This window comes from Bos taurus, chromosome 20 (genome assembly GCF_002263795.3).
Source record: "Bos taurus isolate L1 Dominette 01449 registration number 42190680 breed Hereford chromosome 20, ARS-UCD2.0, whole genome shotgun sequence".
NCBI lineage: Eukaryota > Metazoa > Chordata > Mammalia > Artiodactyla > Bovidae > Bos > Bos taurus.
In genome coordinates, this window is record NC_037347.1 from 9,367,391 (window position 1) to 9,385,728 (window position 18,338).

Here is an 18,338-nt window from a genome sequence, read left to right on the forward strand (position 1 = left end):
GCTCGTTTTTTTTTTTTCTTTTTTTTTTTCCCTTTCAATTCACTGAAGAGTGTCCCAATCTCCCCTAAGTGCATCAAGAAATAGCAGTGTAACTCACAGCTGATTTTCCTCTAAAATTGCTGCGCTGTTATAGTTTTCATTTTTTACTTCATCTGTTTTAAACCTCTATAAAGTATGAGCTTCCATTGTTGTTGTTATTCAGTCACACAGTTGTGTCCGACTGTCTATGACCCCGCGGACCGACCACAGCCCACCAGGCTCCTCAGTCCATGGGATTCTCCAGGCAAGAATACTCGAGTGGGTTACCATTTCCTTTTCCAATGAGCTTCCATATCTGTCTTCTAGTAGAGCATATTCCTGAAATCATTTTTCATAAATCTCATATTAAAACAAGATGTTGAATTAGGGAATATAAATAAGGAGTAAAATTTTTATAATATTTTTGTTACTGTTATTTTGCCTTCTCTTTCCCATTTCAGATGTTAATGAGTTTTATCCTCAAGTTTTATTAGCTGTTGGCCTTCCTGACTTTAATGATCATCTGTAAATTCCTCAGAGGGGGACCTGCTGATGGAATATGGATTTGGCATTGACATCTAAGAGTTAAAGCCAGTTTTTTCTCTTCTTGTGTTTTATTTAGATTTCGGCACAGTCCCAACTGCTGGTACTTGAGAAATTGGACTATCCACACCTGGATTAGGCAGTGTCTGAAATACGGTGCACAAGACAAAGCCTTATATACCCTTGTAAATAAGGTGAGTGGTTTGCTGGCATTTGCAGCTTATTCTCCTCAGTTTAGGCAAGATGGTGCCTGTACCATTACATATTCCATTACAGTACAGCAGAGAATAGTACAAGAAATAGCTTTTAAATTTATTTGCCCTCAGATAACAGAATGGGAAAGACTAGAGATCTCTTCAAGAAAATTAGAGATACCAAGGGAACATTTCATGCAAAGATGGGCTCGATAAAGGACAGAAATGGTATGGACCTAACAGAAGCAGAAGATATTAAGAAGAGGTGGCAAGAATACACAGAAGAACTGTACAAAAAAGATCTTCATGACCAAGATAATCACGGTGGTGTGATCATTCACCTAGAGCCAGACATCCTGGAATGTGAAGTGAAGTGGGCCTTAGGAAGCATCACTACGAACAAAGCTAGTGGAGGTGATGGAATTCCAGTTGAGCTATTTCAAATCCTGAAAGATGACTCTGTGAAAGTGCTGCACTCAATATGCCAGCAAATCTGGAACACTCAGCAGTGGCCACAGGACTGGAAAAGGTCAGTTTTCATTCCAATCCCAAAGAAAGGCAATGCCAAAGAATGCTCAAACTACCGCACAGTTGCACTCATCTCACACGCTAGTAAAGTAATGCTCAAAATTCTCCAAGCCAGGCTTCAGCAATGCCTGAACCATGAACTTCCAGATGTTCAAGCTGGTTTTAGAAAAGGCAGAGGAACCAGAGATCAAATTGCCAACATCCGCTGGATCATAGAAAAGCAAGAGAGTTCCAGAAAAACATCTATTTCTGCTTTATTGACTATCCCAAAGTCCTTGACTGTGTGGATCACAATAAACTGTGGACAATTCTGAAAGAGATGGGAATACCAGAGCAACTGACCTGCCTCTTGAGAAACCTATATGCAGGTCAGGAAGCAACCGTTAGAATTGGACATGGAACAACAGACTGGTTCCAAATAGGAAAAGGAGTTCGTCAAGGCTGTATATTGTCACCCTGCTTATTTAACCTATATGCAGAGTACATCATGAGAAACGCTGAGCTGGAAGAAGCACAAGCTGGAATCAAGATTGCCGGGAGAAATATCAATAACCTCAGATATGCAGATGACACCACACTTAAGGCAGAAAGTGAAGAGGAACTAAAAAGTCTCTTGATGAAAGTGAAAGAGGAGAGTGAAAAAGTTGGCTTAAAGCTCAATCAGTATTCAGAAAACGAAGATCATGGCGTCTGGTCCCATCACTTCATGGGAAATAGATGGGGAAACAGTGGAAACAGTGTCAGACTTTATTTTTCTGGGCTCCAAAATCACTGCAGATGGTGACTGCAGCCGTGAAATTAAAAGGCGCTTACTCCTTGGAAGGAAAGTTATGACCAACCTAGATAGCATATTCAAAAGCAGAGACATTACTTTGCCAACAAAGGTCCGTCTAGTCAAGGCTATGGTTTTTCCTGTGGTCATGTATGGATGTGAGAGTTGGACTGTGAAGAAAGCTGAGCGCCGAAGAATTGATGCTTTTGAACTGTGGTGTTGGAGAAGACTCTTGAGAGTCCCTTGGACTGCAAGGAGATCCAACCAGTCCATTCTGAAGGAGATCAGCCCTGGGATTTCTTTGGAGGGAATGATGCTGAAGCTGAAACTCCAGTACTTTGGCCACCTCATGCAAAGAGTTGACTGATTGGAAAAGACTCTGATGCTGGGAGGGATTGGGGGCAGGAGGAGAATGGGATGACAGAGGATAAGATGGCTGGATGGCATCACTGACTCGATGGACATGAGTCTGAGTGAACTCCGGGAGTTTGGTGATGGACAGGGAGGCCTGGCATGCTGCAATTCATGAGGTTGCAAAGATTTGGACAGGACTGAGCGACTGAACTGAACTGAACTGAACTGAATCTTTTAGAATGGAGCTGGTATAAATTAATCAGCACATTAAAAAATAAAGATTCCTGTAGCTGTGGCTTTTCAAAGCATAGTGATTTAAAAATGGAGAGGTGAAAGGAAAAAGTAATCCAATCACAGAAACTCTGTTGGTGGTCCTTTCATTCTTGATCCCTAAGTCTTGGGGTTTTTGCCTAGTTTCCTTTGGTGACGTTAGGGTAAAAGACATGACCATTTTTCTAGAGTACAGTCTCCGGAACATTCATATCTCTTACACGTTTTTGAAAAGACAGACTTCCTAGATTATTCAGAGCATGTCTTCCTAAGTCCCTCAAGCCCCAGAAGCCCCTACAATTAGGTCTTTCTGAATGTTCACCCAACAGCTGACTCTTCATTCCCCTCTTAGTATGAAATAAGGACAAAATGAACAAAAGTTAGAACGTTGTTATTGTGAATCTCAAGCCACAATCCTGGTTTGACCCATAATAAGACTTTAATAATATTTCTCTGGAACTGTATTATATCTGTAGTGTCATTGAACCTTCTGTTTTTTAACTCAAAAAGAAATACTAAATTTGTTTTTGGGAGTTTTTGTTCCTATGACTTACTTGGTTACCAGCTTAACTTGATACACGTTGCAGACAGATTGTGTGTGAGATGTTGGGTTGGGTATGGCATTGTCACAAAAATGGGCAACATCCTATCCTTTTCCTGGGGAAGCTTATAATTTGATAAAGTAGATAAGCAGGTTCACTAATAAATCTACTATTTCTATCTTACTTTTTATTGTTACTAGTCTTTTAGTGAAAAACACACCAGACAGAGTCAGAAGAACCAAGCTATAACAACATAAATTCTACCAATTGTTCTTAACTTTATGCAAATAGGGTTCCCTGGTATTTCAAATGGTAAAGAATCTGCTTGAAGTACAGGAGACCTGGGTTCAATCCATGAATTGGGAAGGATCCCATGGAGAAGGGAATGGCTGCCCACTGCAGTATTCTTTCCTGGAGAATTCCATGGACGAGGAGGCTGGTGAGCTACAGTCCATAGGGTCGCAGAGAGTCATACACGAGTGATGAACTAACACTTTCACTTTAGGCAAATAGTAAGTTTATTCTTTGGGGTCTTAGGTTTTTCAGCTCTAAGTCAAGTGAGGTGTACCAAATCAGTGATTTCCAACCTTGGCTGCCCATTAGAGTCATGTAAGAAGCTTTTAAAAATTATAGATGCTTTCTCCACCCCCAGGATTCTAATTTAATTGGTCTTTCTGGAACCTAGGCATTGGTATTTTTTTTAATTGGTTTAAAAAAATTTTTTTTTTAGATTTTATTTTTTTAGAGCAATTTTAGTTTCACAGCAAAATTGAACAGAAGGTACAGAAATTTTCCATATGTTCCCTGTCCCCGCACTTGCGGGGACGTGCCTCCCCCATTATCAGCATTTCTCATCCAAGTGAGCCGTTTGTTACAGTGATGAACCTGCATTGAAACACAAATCACCCAAAGTCCGTGTTTACAGTAGGGTTTACTCCATGGCTTTGAACAAGGTATAATGACCCACGTCTACCATTATTGTATCATATAGGCTAGTTTCCCTGCCCCGCTCCCCAGCCCCTGCCCCCTGATCCTCTGTGCTCTGCCCATTCCTACCTCACTGGTGTCTTTTTAAAGCTTACATGTTGATTTTTGCAGCCAGGATTGAGAATCACTGACCAGTTGATTCCTAAGTTTCTTTTCTTCCAGCTTTAATGATTTATCATTCTAAAATATTTTGTTTTTACCCTGCCTTAGGGATTATTGCAGATTGAATGACTGCTTTGATCAAGTTAAACATGGCTGCAGCTTTTAAAACAGTAGCTTCTGAACGTCTTTTTTTTTTTTTTTTTTGTATTTCAGCACATTTGAGGCATTCTGTATAGTCTGCTAGTAATAGTGACTCAGTTCAGCAGAGACTGACAACTGGGATTTAGGATTATCAGAATTTCTCAAGGAGGATGAGTGTAATTGGAAAAAAAATTCCTTGGATGTTTCTGGTGGTTGATGGGAGTGGGTAATCCTACTGAGATAAGAATTTTAAATAAATATATAACCACAGTTTAGATGATTAGTAGTCAGACTTCATTGTGCATGAAAATCACACAGGAAGGCACTAAAATCTCAGGTTTCTTGGGTCTTTAAAAATTCAGAGACAAGAGATAACAGATGCCGGCAAGAAGAGGGCAAAAAGGGATCCCTTATGCACTGTTGGTGGGAATGTAAATGGGTACAGCCAGTATGGGAAATAGTATGGAGATCACTCAAGAAATTAAAAATAGAAATACCATATGACCCAGCAAATCCACTTCTGGTTATATATCCAAAGGAGGTGAAATCACTGTCTCAAAGAGATACCTGCAACCCCACGTTCACTGAAGCATTATTAACAACAGCCACGCCATGGAAACCTGAGTGTCCATTTACAGGTGAATGGATAAAGAAATGTGTGTGGGGTGGGGAGGCAGGGTGAACCTGGGTCTCCTGCATTGCGGGCAGATTCTTTACTATCTGAACTACCAGAGAAGCCTGTACATACACATACAGTGGGATATTTAGCCATTCAAAAGGAACAAACCTTAAGAGCATTATGCAAAGTAGAATAAGTCATTTAAAGAAAGATATCTCATGATGTCACTTATATGTGAAATCTGAAAAGGCAGAATTCATAGAAACAGTGTAGAATAATGGATATCAGGCTCTGGGGAGGGAGACTGGAAATGGGGAGATGTTGGTCAAAGGATACAAACTTCCAAAGATGGGTAAGTTCTGAGGATCTAATGTATAGTGTGATGACTGTAGTTAAGAGTACTATATTATATTCTTGAAAGTTGCCAAGAGAGTAGATCTTAAATATTCTCATCACTGCCACCAAAAGATGATCATTATGTGAGGCAATGAATGTGTTAACTAGCCTTATTGTAGTAATCATTTTGCAATATATATGCATGTTAAATGATCATGTTGTACACCTTAAAATCACACAATGTTACATGTGAATTATATTTTAATAAAGTTGGGAGAAGAGCACTCTAAGGACCAGAAAATGCTGCATAGTGTGATTAATGTGTGCCTTCTCTTAGGACTCCATTTTTGTGTTGATATTCATACTTTTTTAAAAGAATCACTGAACCAGTGGAATGTGGTTTTTTTTATATTCTTGGTTTGGTTCAGGGTTTTTTAAGTTATGATGAGGTGTTAGAATTGAGCTTTACTTTTTCACGTCAGTTGTCTTGTATCAGACACCCACTCACAACTTTCTCACCCTGACCAACAGTTCCAGTTACCAAGCTGCATGAGTCACAGCTTCTATTTCACTGTCACAGATGCCGTAAAATGATAGTCAGATATTTTAAAGCTAATGGGAACAAATTTTTTTCCTGAATAATACATAGGCATATATTATAAACTGAACTTAATGAGTTTTTTCTCTTATTTTACTTTTATTTTCATTGCAGGTCCAATATGGTATTTTTCCAGATAACTATACATTTAACTTACTGATGGATCATTTCATAAAGAAAGAAAATTACAAAGGTATGAAATCAAACCAAGGTCCATTTATAATGGATCTACCGTTCCCAAGGGAAGTAAATATAGGCACTTTTACCTTTTTTTAATTTCTTAATGACATCTGTATAGCACTCTTTCAGTCAGAAATAGATGTGCAGTTGATTGACCTTATCGGGTGGCCAAATAGGAGACTCCTATCCAGATCTTCTTTCCTCTGAGTTTCTCAAATTTATTTCTTCATGTCTCTTTGGGCAAAGGACAGTGAATTTAGTTAATGCAATAAAGCTCCCTGAGCTTCCACAGCTAGTTAAGGTTATATTAATTCAGCTGTTAGCTTGACTTTGTTTTAAGCACAATTTGCTAACTTTGTTTTACTTACATCACAGTTGTTACAGCATGTGAAGTGTATAAGCATAGAATCTTATACTGGAGAGAGTAGCATGCTCACTATGAAGGGAAGTCATTTTACCTCCATAGGCTTTTGTTTCCCTGTCTCTGACGTAAGTGCAGTGTTCAAACTGCCATACAGTTGTGCTCATTTCACATGCTAGCAAGATCATGCTCAAAATCCTTCGAGCTAGGCTTCAGCAGTATATGAATCAAGAACTTCCAGATGTCCAAGCTGGATTTAGAAAGGCAGAGGGACCAGGGATCAAATTCCCAACGTCTGTTGGATAATAGGAAAAGCAAGGGAATCCCAGAGAAACATATTTCTGTTCATTGACTACGCTAAAGCTTTTGACTGTGTGGATCACAACAAACTGTGGAAAATTCTTCAAGAGATGGGAATACCAGACCACCTTACCTGTCTCCTAAGAAGGCTATATGCAGGTCAAAACGCAACAGTTAGAACTGGACATGGAACAACAGACTGGTTGCAAATTGGGAAAGGAGTATGACAAGGCTGTGTATTGTCACCCTGCTATATAAGTTAAATATAGTTTATATGCAGAGTACATCGTACGAAATGCTGGGCTAGATGTATCACAAGCTGGAATCAAGATTGCTGGGAGAAATACCAACAACTTTAGATATACAGATGATACCACCCTAATGGATGGCAGAAAGTGAAGAGGAACTAAAGAGCCTTTTGATGAAAGTGAAAAAGCTGGCTTAAAATTCAACATTCAAAAAACTAAGATCATGGGATCTAGTCCCATCACTCCATGGCAAATAAATGAGGAAAAAGTGGGAACAGTGACAGATTTTATTTTCTAGGGCTCTAAAATCACTGCAGATGATGACTGCAGCCATGATATTGAAAGATGCTTGCTCCTTGTAAGAAAAGCTCTGACAAACCTAGACAGCATATTAAAAAGCAGAGACATCACTTTGCCGATAAAGGTCCATCTAGTCAAAGTTACGGTTTTTCCAGTAGTCATGTATGGATGTGAGAGTTAGACCGTAAAGAAGGCTATGCCCTGAAGAATGGATGCTTTTGAATTGTGGTGCTGCAGAAGAGTCTTGAGAGTCCCTTGGACTGCAAGGAGATCAAGCCAGTCAATCCTAAAGGGCTCAACCCTGAATATTCATTGGAAGGACTGATGCTGAAGCTCCAATACTTTGGCCTCCTGATCCAAAGAGCCGACTCATTGGAAAAGACCTTGATGCTGGGAAAGGTCGAGGGCAGGAGGAGAAGAGGGAGACGGAGGATGAGATGGTTAGATAGCATCATCAACTCACTGGACATGAGCTTGAACAAGCTCTAGGAGATGGAGATGAAGGACAGGGAAGTCTGGTGTGCTGTAGTCCATGAAGTTACAGAGAGTCAGACAGGACTTAGCGACTGAACAATAACGACGACAAAGTGCATCGGTGATCTCTTGAGTTTTCTTTACCCCCAAAATCTTGTGGCTCCGTGGAACTAACCTGAAGTGGCTCTTACCTTCATCTACAATAAGGGGGGGACCAAGGAAAGAGGGGGATTGTGGCAGACCCTACAGAGCAGTCAGGTGGAGCCCTGCCAGTCTCCATGGACGGGGAAGGGTGGTACAGCACACTTGTGTTCTTAGCTACACAGACAGGGAAGAAGGAAAGAGGAGGCTGTGCCATTGTGTAAAGATACACCCTGGCTTCCCCTTCCACCATCTCATCCTCAAGCTTGGTTCTGAGCTTTGCCTGTGTTACGGTAGTCACTACCTCAGAAACACGGATATGGACTGGTGGTCATTTTTCCTTTTTGACACCTTGATTCCTGTCATTGAGTTACATCCCTCACCCTCAGCCTTTTCCATTGCATCGGGATGCAGTGGTTAGGCTGGGCACCCAGGACCTCTCTGCTTTCTCTTCTCTCTCATAAGACTTGGAGCTGTTGACTGCCTAAAAGTATTTGCTGTACATTATTTTTTTTAATGCTTATTGTCCCTTGTCCATTTTCATTCCATTTTAAACATGCATTTCCTAAATTGAACTAAAATTAAAGATAATTTTTAAAAGATAATTCTCTTTTGCATGTTTCATCTTCCATTCTCTGTGAACATCACATTTTAAAATTCTTACTAGTTTATCACTGGAAAATTATGTAGTAGCAGTTTTCTCTCTTCTCTCTTGTTAAAGGAAATATTGGAAGGGTAAAAGGAGTTTGGGGGTTCCCCCCTAAATTCAGAGTAAATGATGTTGAGAATTTTTGTAAATAAACTTCTGATGAAAATTATTGTTGTTTATGGCAAGAAATTAGAAAATATTATACTTTTGTTGTTAAAATAGGAAATATCAAAGTACATAAATAATTATGGATGAACAGGAAATCTTATATAGGTCAGTCTAATTTCACTTCCCAAGCTGACTGAAATGAATATAAATTAGAGATGAATTTTATTTATTCATGTGTAATTTTGAATTCAGTATTGAACAGTTGGCAAAACATTTTTCTGAACTATATTTTTAGCTTTAACTTGTTCTTTTAAAATACTGGTTTGTTGGTAGGGTAGGGGACTGTTTGTTTGTTTATGTCTCTTTCAGGCGCTTTTTTGCTACTGACTTACTGGGTGACTCCTCCCTGGTCTGCCTGTCCATTTCAGTTTACCCATTTACAAAAGGAATATAGAAGTTCTTGCATTTGACCTCATTTAGAACCATGACAACACATAGAAAACCAGCTGGCTAGCAATAGCTACAAATGAGTGCTAACTCTTATAATTATGAGTATATGCAAAAACCGTTTAAAAGAGCAGCTGTTATTCAAAACATTATATGCAGGCACTGTATTTTAAACCAATGTTAACATCTCTGATTTAACAACAAATAATAAGGGAAAGAAATTATTTGAACTTGATTTTCTTGGCTTCCGCTTATGTTGTGGAATATTGAGGGGAAATAAATCAGATCTTGCTGAAGATCTGGTCTGTGATCAGCATTCATGTGGAAACAAGAATCTTCTGTGTTAAACTCAGGGACTTACAAGTTATGAATATGCATTTCCTTTCCATTCTTTCAACTCTTTTAAATTGAAGCTGATTGTCCTTTTCGTAGTCATCAGTTTTCTGTCTTTGAAGTAATACCTAGGATTTAAAATTACCTTTAGCATTCGTCCTTTTTTCCCAAAACAGAAAGAAGGTTCCAGAACATACAGTGGGGCATTCCGCCCAGCCCTCTCCATCTCTTCTTACCAGGGTGACCTGGAAAATATACTTGCCTCCTTTCTGTATGCCTTAACTCTTCCAGCTGGTGGACATGCTGCCTTAAATTTGCTTCACAGTTTATGAGGCATTTTCATATGTATTATGTTGTTGGACTGTCCAACAATCTTGTGGAATCTATGGAACAAATGGTATTTTATCATCATGAAGGTGATACTGAGAAATCAAGTGGTTTATTCTGTGTCCTTGAGAACAGCGGCACAGTAGCACCTGATTTACTACCTAGCAGTATGTACAATAGAAGCTAGAGACAGGAGAAAGACCTGCTTTACAGAAGAACTAGGACCACAGCCCATGTTTAACTTCATGATTCTTTGTATTTTTCTATCATGCCTCATTTTTTGAGTGCTTATGGTGGTGCTAGTGGTAAAGAACCCACCTGCCAACGCAGGAGACATTAGAGACGTGGGTTTGATCCCTAGGTCAAGAAGATCCCCTGGAGGAGGGGATGAAAACCGTCCTGGAGAGTATTTTGCCTGGAGAACGCCATGGACAGAGGAGCCTGGCGGACTACAGTCCATAGGGTCACAAAGAGTTGGACACAGTTAAAGTGACTTAGCATGCATGCATGCATAGTTAAATACAGATTTGATGATGTTACCTAATTTGCTAATTTTTGCATTGATCTTCTTGTCAGATGCCTTATCCGTGGTTTTTGAGATCATGATGCAAGAAGCTTTCGAAGTTCCTTCCACCCAGCTCCTCTCCCTGTATGTTCTATACCAGTGCCTGGCAAAGAAGACAGACTTCAGTGTAAGTGACCTGTATTGAAACAGTACTAAGAGCCTTAGAGAAGCAAGCAGCAGCTGCTCAGTAGGGATGTGGGGGCCAGAGGAAAGCCCTGCCCTCAGCATCTGGGAAAAGATACCTGCTGTGAAGCCCTGTGACCCTGCACGACCAGGAATGAGTGTTCACCCATACATTTTAGGTCCTGGGTTCTAACAAAGTGGAATTGAACGTTCTTCTGCTTGGAAGAATCTCAAGTGAAAGTCCTTACGTACATTCTGAAACATGAGCTACGCTGAGTGCACTTCACACATTCAGAAATAGGTAATTGATGATCAGTGAGAGCTGGATGTGGCATGCCAATGAAGCAGTGAGGCAGCTAGCTTTAACCACAGCTTCTGGTATTAAATTCTGGTTGTTTATTTTGTGTCAGTATTTTCCTAAGGTTGCTCTGGGTCAGTCCAGAATACCAAATTTTGGTTTCATCTCTTCATTGTTGTTGCTTAGTCACTAAGTTTTGTCCGACTCTTTGTGACCCATGGACTGTAGCCCTCCAGGCTCCTCTGTCCATGGGATTTTCCAGGCAAGAATACTGGAGTGGGTTGCCATTGCCTTCTCCAATTGTTTATTGCTCCCCTAAGAGTAACAGCAGTAATAACAGTAGCTAATACTTAAATAGCACTTACTTTACACTTCCTGTGTTCTTGGTGTTTTAGATTTATTCATTTCATCCAATCCTCTCACCTCCGTGCAGATGAGAACACTAGGGCATAGAGATACTGCATAAAGTGGCCGAGCTCGTAAGTGATGAAGCCAGGCAGTCTGGCCCTACAGACTTTGCCTTTAACCTCAAAGGTAACCTCAGAAAACACTGCTTTGGGTAGAAACTGGAAAGATCATCTACCCTAGCCCCAATTGTAAAAAATTTATGGTGTGTTTTGTTTTTCTAAAATGAATGTCATAGCCTGTGGCATACCTCACATTCATTAGTTCATTAAATATATTTTGAGCAACTGCTGTATTCCCTGTGTTTCAAGTGCTCGTTTTACGATGGTGAACAAACATTTCCTGCTTATAATCTAAGAAGAATATAGGCATTTAAAACAAAACATGGAATTCCCTGGTGGCCCAGTGGTTAGGACTTGGTGCTTTCACTGCCCTGGCCCAGGTTTAGTCCCTGCTTAGGGAACTAAGATCCTGTAAGCCCCGTGGCGTGGCAGAAAAGAAAAATTTAATAAATAAAACACGTGACTATACTGAGCACTATAAAGACTGTATGGTAGAGAGTTTATTTTTATTTTAAACGTAAATTAGGGAAGACTTCCTTAAGGAAGTATTTCTTTAGTTAATATTTGGAGCATGAATAGGAATTAACAGACTGAAGAGGGAAGGAACAATCCAAAAAAAGGAAATGTCACATGCAAAAGCCCTGAAGCAGAAAGAACATTGTCAGCAGAAAGGGGATAGAAGAAGGTAGGAAGTTAGAAAGTCTAACTGCCACAGAGAGGATCGTAGGATGAGATAAAAGTTAGAGAAGGTGGGTCATGCGAAGCTGTTGCGTCTGCATCTTAAACATAGCAAGAAACCACTGAAAAGTTTGAAGCAGATGGGGTAACATGATCAGTTTTGTGCTCTGATCTAAGTATTCTGACCACAGCCACTCTGGCCCCCATCCAGTCTTAGCCACAACTATCATAGTCATCTGAGCAAGAGATGCTGGTGGTGTGGGGACCAGAACGTGCTGGGAGCTTAGAGAGTAGTTGATTGCTGTATCTAGGAGGCAAAGAACATGTTGGGGAGGGAAATAGATGTAGAGGTAAGGGTGAAAGCTGACCTCAGTTTCTGACTAGTTTGTGTTAATCGCTCAGTCGGGGCCAACTCTTTGCGACCCCATGGACTCTAGCCCACCAAGCTCCTCTTAGCCATGGGATTTTCCAAGCAAGAATGCTGGAGTGGGTTGCCAGTTGCTTCTCCAGGGGATCTTCCGGACCCAGGGGTCGAGTCCAGGTCTCCCGCATTGCAGGCAGACTGTTTACTGTCTGAGCCACCAGGGAGGCCCGAAAGAGCTGCCGGGTGTTTGCACAAGGCACTCTGGGAAAAAGCTTCATTTGGTGAGGAAAATCACAGGTTTGGCTCTGAATGTGTTACATTTTGACATACCTTTGAGACAGTCAGATTTCCCAAGGGAAATTGACATCTGAATGGAGAAATCTGGACTGGAGATGTAATTTATAAATCCATATATAAATGTCTATACATGAGCCACAGGCCAAAAGGAGAAACAAGACTTTGTTGGGACAAATGCCATGGGAAGATGGTCTGCATGTAGAATGCTCCTGAGAAGGTGGGTGAGATGAGGACTCTTACGAAGAACATTTAATTTAGTGGTATGAGGGCACAGAATAATGGAGCCAGAAACCAAGTTGAAGTGGATTATGGAGTGAGTCAGAAGTGCAAAAGGAGACAGCGAGCAGATGTCTTGACTGTGAAGGGGAGTACAAGAGGGAGGGAGAGAAGGAGGGTTTGCTTTGTATTAAGGGAGAAGCAGAAGCATGAAATGAGGAAACCTTGAAAATAGCTCCTGTTTTAGTCCATAACAGTACATGTGGTAGAAGGCTTGGAAGAGACCTAATATCTTACGTTAACACATCAGTGGCCTTTCATATAAACAACAGTAGTTGAGTTATTTCCAGACAGTCGTCAGAAAATATCTAACACATGCGTTTGTTTTCATTTACCTCTGTCAAAGTCCTTTTGGAAGCATCACCATTGCAGCCGCCATCACCACCCCCCATCGATTCTAGCAGAGCAAGGATGCTGTTCATTTGGCCTTCAGCCCCTGTTGCATCCTGATACTATGGATCATGTTTCTCCCTAAAGAAAAGGAAAAACATCTTTAAGGTTCCATATTTATTATTCCCTGAGCCCCTTTTCATGCAGTTTATGTGGAGGGAAATCAAAGCTTGAGTGATTTGCTGTTGAAAGTGAAATGACCTCCTTAATTACCAGCTCTCTTAACTTCTGTGTGCTGCAGAAGCGCCTGTGGAGGCTTTGTTTTTCTCCCAAGGTCTTTGCTTGTTTCAAAGGTTTAGTAAGACCTTAAGAAATTGCACTTGCATTGCACAAAGGTCATTCCCAAGAAAGAGGTTTTGGTGCCCATTAACACCAGGGGTGCCCCACTTACCCCTGGCTGCAGGGGTAGCTTGCACACCTTGTTCATTCTCTGACCAGTGCAGGGCCACCTGAGCTTTGCATTCTGTATTTCTAAGCCAGAACAAAGACTTGGGCTGCTGTGTGCTCCTACAGCGCCGGCACCGAGATGATCAGGGCTCTCGTTGTCCGGGGAGTTGCCAAGGTGCTGCTCGGGCCTGCGGTCACAGTGAGCCCTGTCACCGCCATTGCGCGTGTGCAGCAGCCTCAGCAGTGCTCGTGTTTTTGCCTCCCGTTTCCCCGTGTCTCAAAAGGCTTCAACTTTATTGAAGTGTAATGTTGCACCCTGGGTTGAAAGAAGTGATCACTAAGTGTTTCTGATTGCCTAATTTATTTTTAAGAGGCATTAATCTGTCTAAAAGCAGTCTAATAGTTGTATTTACTTGAACACTATGAAGTAGAAGGAGTCTTATTGCTGAATTGTTTAAAATTCAGAAAGCCTGCTCTGTCATGTCATAGTAATGTGAGTACAGAGCCGATAGCGTGGGTAATCTTTGTTGATTGCCTCGAGGCCGTGTTGATCCAGAGTAGGCTCTTTATTTTTGTTTTGCTTTTCTGATTGTAAAAGGAGCTGTTATTCACTGCCCCAGATTCAGAAAGGAATGAAAAGCACAAAGAGGAAAACCAGAATTGCTTATAATTTCACTGCCTAGAAATCTGTTAACATATTGGGCGTTTCTGTTCTGCATTTTTCATCAAACCAATATCTTTTCTTTACAAAGTCAGAATTATCATGGAGCTTTAGTATGATTATTTTGTTTCTTTTACCTAATGTTATAGCATATTCTTTTTCCCTCTTGTGTCATTAATGCTCACATTTCTGCATACAGTAAGCATTGCTTGGCTACACCATGACCTGCTATATTCTGTTTCAGTGGGAAGAGGAGAGGAACTTCGGTGCCTCCCTGTTACTCCCAGGCCTGAAGCAGAAGAACTCAGTGGGGTTGAGTTCCCAGTTGTACGGCTATGCACTTCTTGGTAAGCTGGAGGGCCTTACTAACATTGTTCTTCACGGATAGGAACTGATTCCTTCTTTTACTTCTTAATAAAATTATACTTCTTAGTTATAATAAAATTATAATTTGATTTAGACTTGTGAAATTCCAGTACAGCTTTCATTTTTAGACATAAAACTGGACTTTGATGGCCTTATAGTTATTAGGTAAGACAACAAAGTGGGATTTAAAAACCTGTCGCCACTGGCAAGGTGAGAACTAGTTCTGATGGCTCTTGATTATATTCAGTGGTAAACAGTGTGAAGAAGCGATAAAGAAAGGAAAGTTCTGGTCCTCCTTTGGGAGAACCAGCCAGTAGACTCTTCCCCGGTATTAAAAAGATCTTCCTGTCTCTTTAAACCCAAGTCCAGGAGGAAAAACATTGAATGCATATTGTGGGTATTGTTTTCAGGTGAGGGAAGAGGATTGCAGAGAGTGGCCCTGTGGGAGCGCACAGAGGGACGCGCTAGTGCAGTGTGAGTGTGCCACGCACAGGGCAGCGGGCTTTGCTTTAGAGCCCAACTGCATTGAATCAGACAGGCAGCAGGGGAGGGCCTTTTGAGGAGCGGCCTTGGCTCTCAGCAAATCTGAGCACATAACATTCAACCTAAGTGTGCATCAAATGTCTCCTGATTTACAGAGCTAATTAAATTCATATTATTTCATTAGCCTTCCATGCTCTCTCCTACCTTCTCCTAATCATATACTATGTTTGCCCTTTACCTTTGTTTTCTGAAAACCATCTAAGTTATAGCAGTTTGACTGCTTTTGGAGTTGATCTTCACCATCGAAATGCAGTGTGGCGTTCTCGGGTGCTGATCCTGGTAGAAACAGACTCAGAGGAGTTCACTGGGCGGCTCTCAGACTAACAAAAGAGTTGACCACTCTTTTTAAAAATCACTTTTTCCAGTGATCATGGGAGTGCCAGCATCTCTTCAGGATCTTGATTTCAGTTCTTCTGGATAAATACCCAAGAGTGCAGTTGCTGGCTCATATGACAGTTTATTTTGTTTTGAGGACACTCCCTATCGTTTTGCATGGCAGTTAGTGCCATTTTGCATTCCCACCAATAATGCACAAAGGTTCCCGTTTCTCCGTACTCTCACCAACACTTGTGTTTTGTTTCTTTGATAATAGCCATCCTGTCGAGTGTGAGATGATATTGTACTTTTGATTTTGGTTCTGATGGTTGATGACATTGCTCCTCTTGTCACATGTCCATTGGCTATTCTGTGTCTTCTTTGGAAAAATGTCTATTCAAGTTCTTAGTCTGTTTTTAAATCAATTTATTATTTTTTTGTTGAGGCATAGGTGTTCCTTATATGATTTGGAGATTAAAATATATTTTATAAGATTATCAAATAAAATATATTGTGAAAACTAAAAGAAAAATCATTTTCTCTTACCATCTACTTTTGATATTAATTACAAGTTTTTGCATTTACCTTCAGAGGAGCACTCAGGAATGTATCACTGCATGAATTGTCCAGGAAGTTGTCAGGGCCAAGAAATGTACTTTGTCGTTCCTGATTCTGAGCAGAGGCCTGAGTGCTTTGAATCTGGCAGCATCAGATTCAGATCCCCCTGCTCTCAGCGTGTCATGTGCGGTGTAGCCTCGTTTACCTCTAACATAAGCAGCTTCCCGGAACGTGACTGCAGCCAGCCCCAAGTATCTTAAAGGTCTAAAATTAGCTGTCACCTGATGAGCTTTGTCTGTTTATGTTCCACTACAGCTTTCTCAAATCCTCCTTCCCGGGAAAGATAAGTGAAGGTAGATTTAAGACCCAGCAGCTCAAGGTGACTTTGGTCGTTAGTTCAGAGAACATCTCTATTCCCCCAGGAATCCCAAGACAGCCTCCCCCCTCACTGGGGGACCCTGCTGTCAGCCAGCCACATCTTCAGCTCTAGTTACGATTGTTCGAGGTTCCAAGAGAAACACTCATGTCCTGAGACCCACAAGGATGACAAGGACTGTATAATTAAAATGCTGATGCAGCTCAACTAAAAGAAAGAGTAAAGTGAGATTTTCTTCTTCTTTTTTTTCATAAGGACAGTCAGTGGACTGTTTTGGAGCATTTTTAAAAATGTCAAACATTTCCTGGCAAGGAAAGTTGTCAGATGTTGGCACAATTTTTCAGTGTAAGAAAGTTGTAAAATTTCTTTTTTGGAGCAACATTTTGTCTTGAAACAAAAGTCGTATTTCAGTTGTTTGCTTTGTTTTATAAGAGTAGCTCCATTTAGAGGCGGGCTTCCCAGGTGGCGCTAGCATTCAGGAACCCACCTGCCAATACTGGAGACGTAAGAGACATGGATTCATTCCCTGGGTTGGGCAGATCCCCTGGAGAAGGGCATGGCAGCCCACTCCAGTATTCTTGCCTGGAGAATCCCATGAACAGAGGAGTCTGGTGGGCTACAGTCCATGGGGTCGCTCAGAGTTGGGCACAACTGAGGCGACCTACCATGCATGCACGCACACTACTTAGAGGCAGATATGGCGACCTCTGTAAATTTCCCTCAGCCCTCGTGATAGTCACCAGCAGTCCACATGAAAAAGTAAAAAAAAAAAAATAATAAGTCCATACATTATTGAAAAGTATGTACATTGACTTTTACCACGTTTTTCATCATCTATCTGAAATGTCCTTATTCACTGAATGGGATGAGTCTTGGTAGAGATTTGAAATGATCCTCCATTTCTCAAGCTGCCAGCTGAGTATTCACTTGTGTCTTCAAGTCCTCAGTCTCAGACGTAGTGGGAAGCCACGGCTAAGCCTTCTTCATTGTTCTTTTTGGGCACAGGGAAGGTGGAGTTGCAGCAGGGGCTGCGGGCTGTGTACCATAACATGCCCCTTCTGTGGCGGCCAGGCTACCTCGACAGAGCCCTTCAAGTGATGGAGAAGGTGGCCTCCTCCCCAGAGGATGGGAAGCTGTGTAGGGAAGCGGTGAGTTACCCAGCCCTGATTCTGGGGGATTTAGCATCTCCTGTCCCTTATAAGTCAAGATGTGGATTTGTTTTCCTTGTCTCCCCCAGCCCCACCTTCTTTATCTCTATAGATTCATGTATTTACTCAGTTGAAAAGGAATGAAAAAACCACATTCTCAGTGTTACTGACAAGCACTAGAAAATAAGATTCACGTTGATTGTATAGTTCACTGTCTGGGAGGAAAACTATTCTCCCAAGAAATTCAAACTGAGTTCAATAAAATACTGTTTATTGCCCTCCACCACTACCACCACCAAAGTAAAATCTCAGTAGAAGCTCAAAAGACATGAAGATTTTATTTTTTACTTTTGGCATTTCTGTATCTTCGTGTAGTCCTGTGAGACTGACTACCTGTCAGAGTTTTCCTAAACTCTCAAGAAATGAGTTTAGGCAGTAGACGTGGCGCCATCTTTCTTTCTTCCCAGTAAATCATTCTGTGGTGAATGCATGATGCAGAGGAGGTCTGGACCAGCTGTCCCTTTCAGAGTTCTAAGGCTTTCGGTTTGTCCAGACTAGGACCCTGTCCTCCCATCAGCCTCAAAGCTCATCCCCCTTGGTCACCTCGGGCTCTTCATTCTGCAGAGTTCCTAGACTTAGCTCAAGCCATGGGAA

At 41.2% G+C, this 18,338-nt stretch overlaps 1 protein-coding gene across 4 annotated transcripts in view; it reads left to right on the forward strand.

The window, feature by feature from the left end:
- Positions 1–18,338, forward strand: part of MRPS27 (mitochondrial ribosomal protein S27) — a 103,966-nt gene that overhangs the window by 80,767 nt on the left and 4,861 nt on the right. For all 4 annotated transcript variants that reach the window (XM_010816684.4, XM_010816685.4, XM_005221407.5 and 1 more), the window contains 5 exon segments: positions 641–755; positions 6,119–6,197; positions 10,449–10,564; positions 14,623–14,725; positions 17,542–17,684. In XM_010816684.4, coding sequence (XP_010814986.1) covers positions 641–755; positions 6,119–6,197; positions 10,449–10,564; positions 14,623–14,725; positions 17,542–17,684 — 556 coding nt within the window.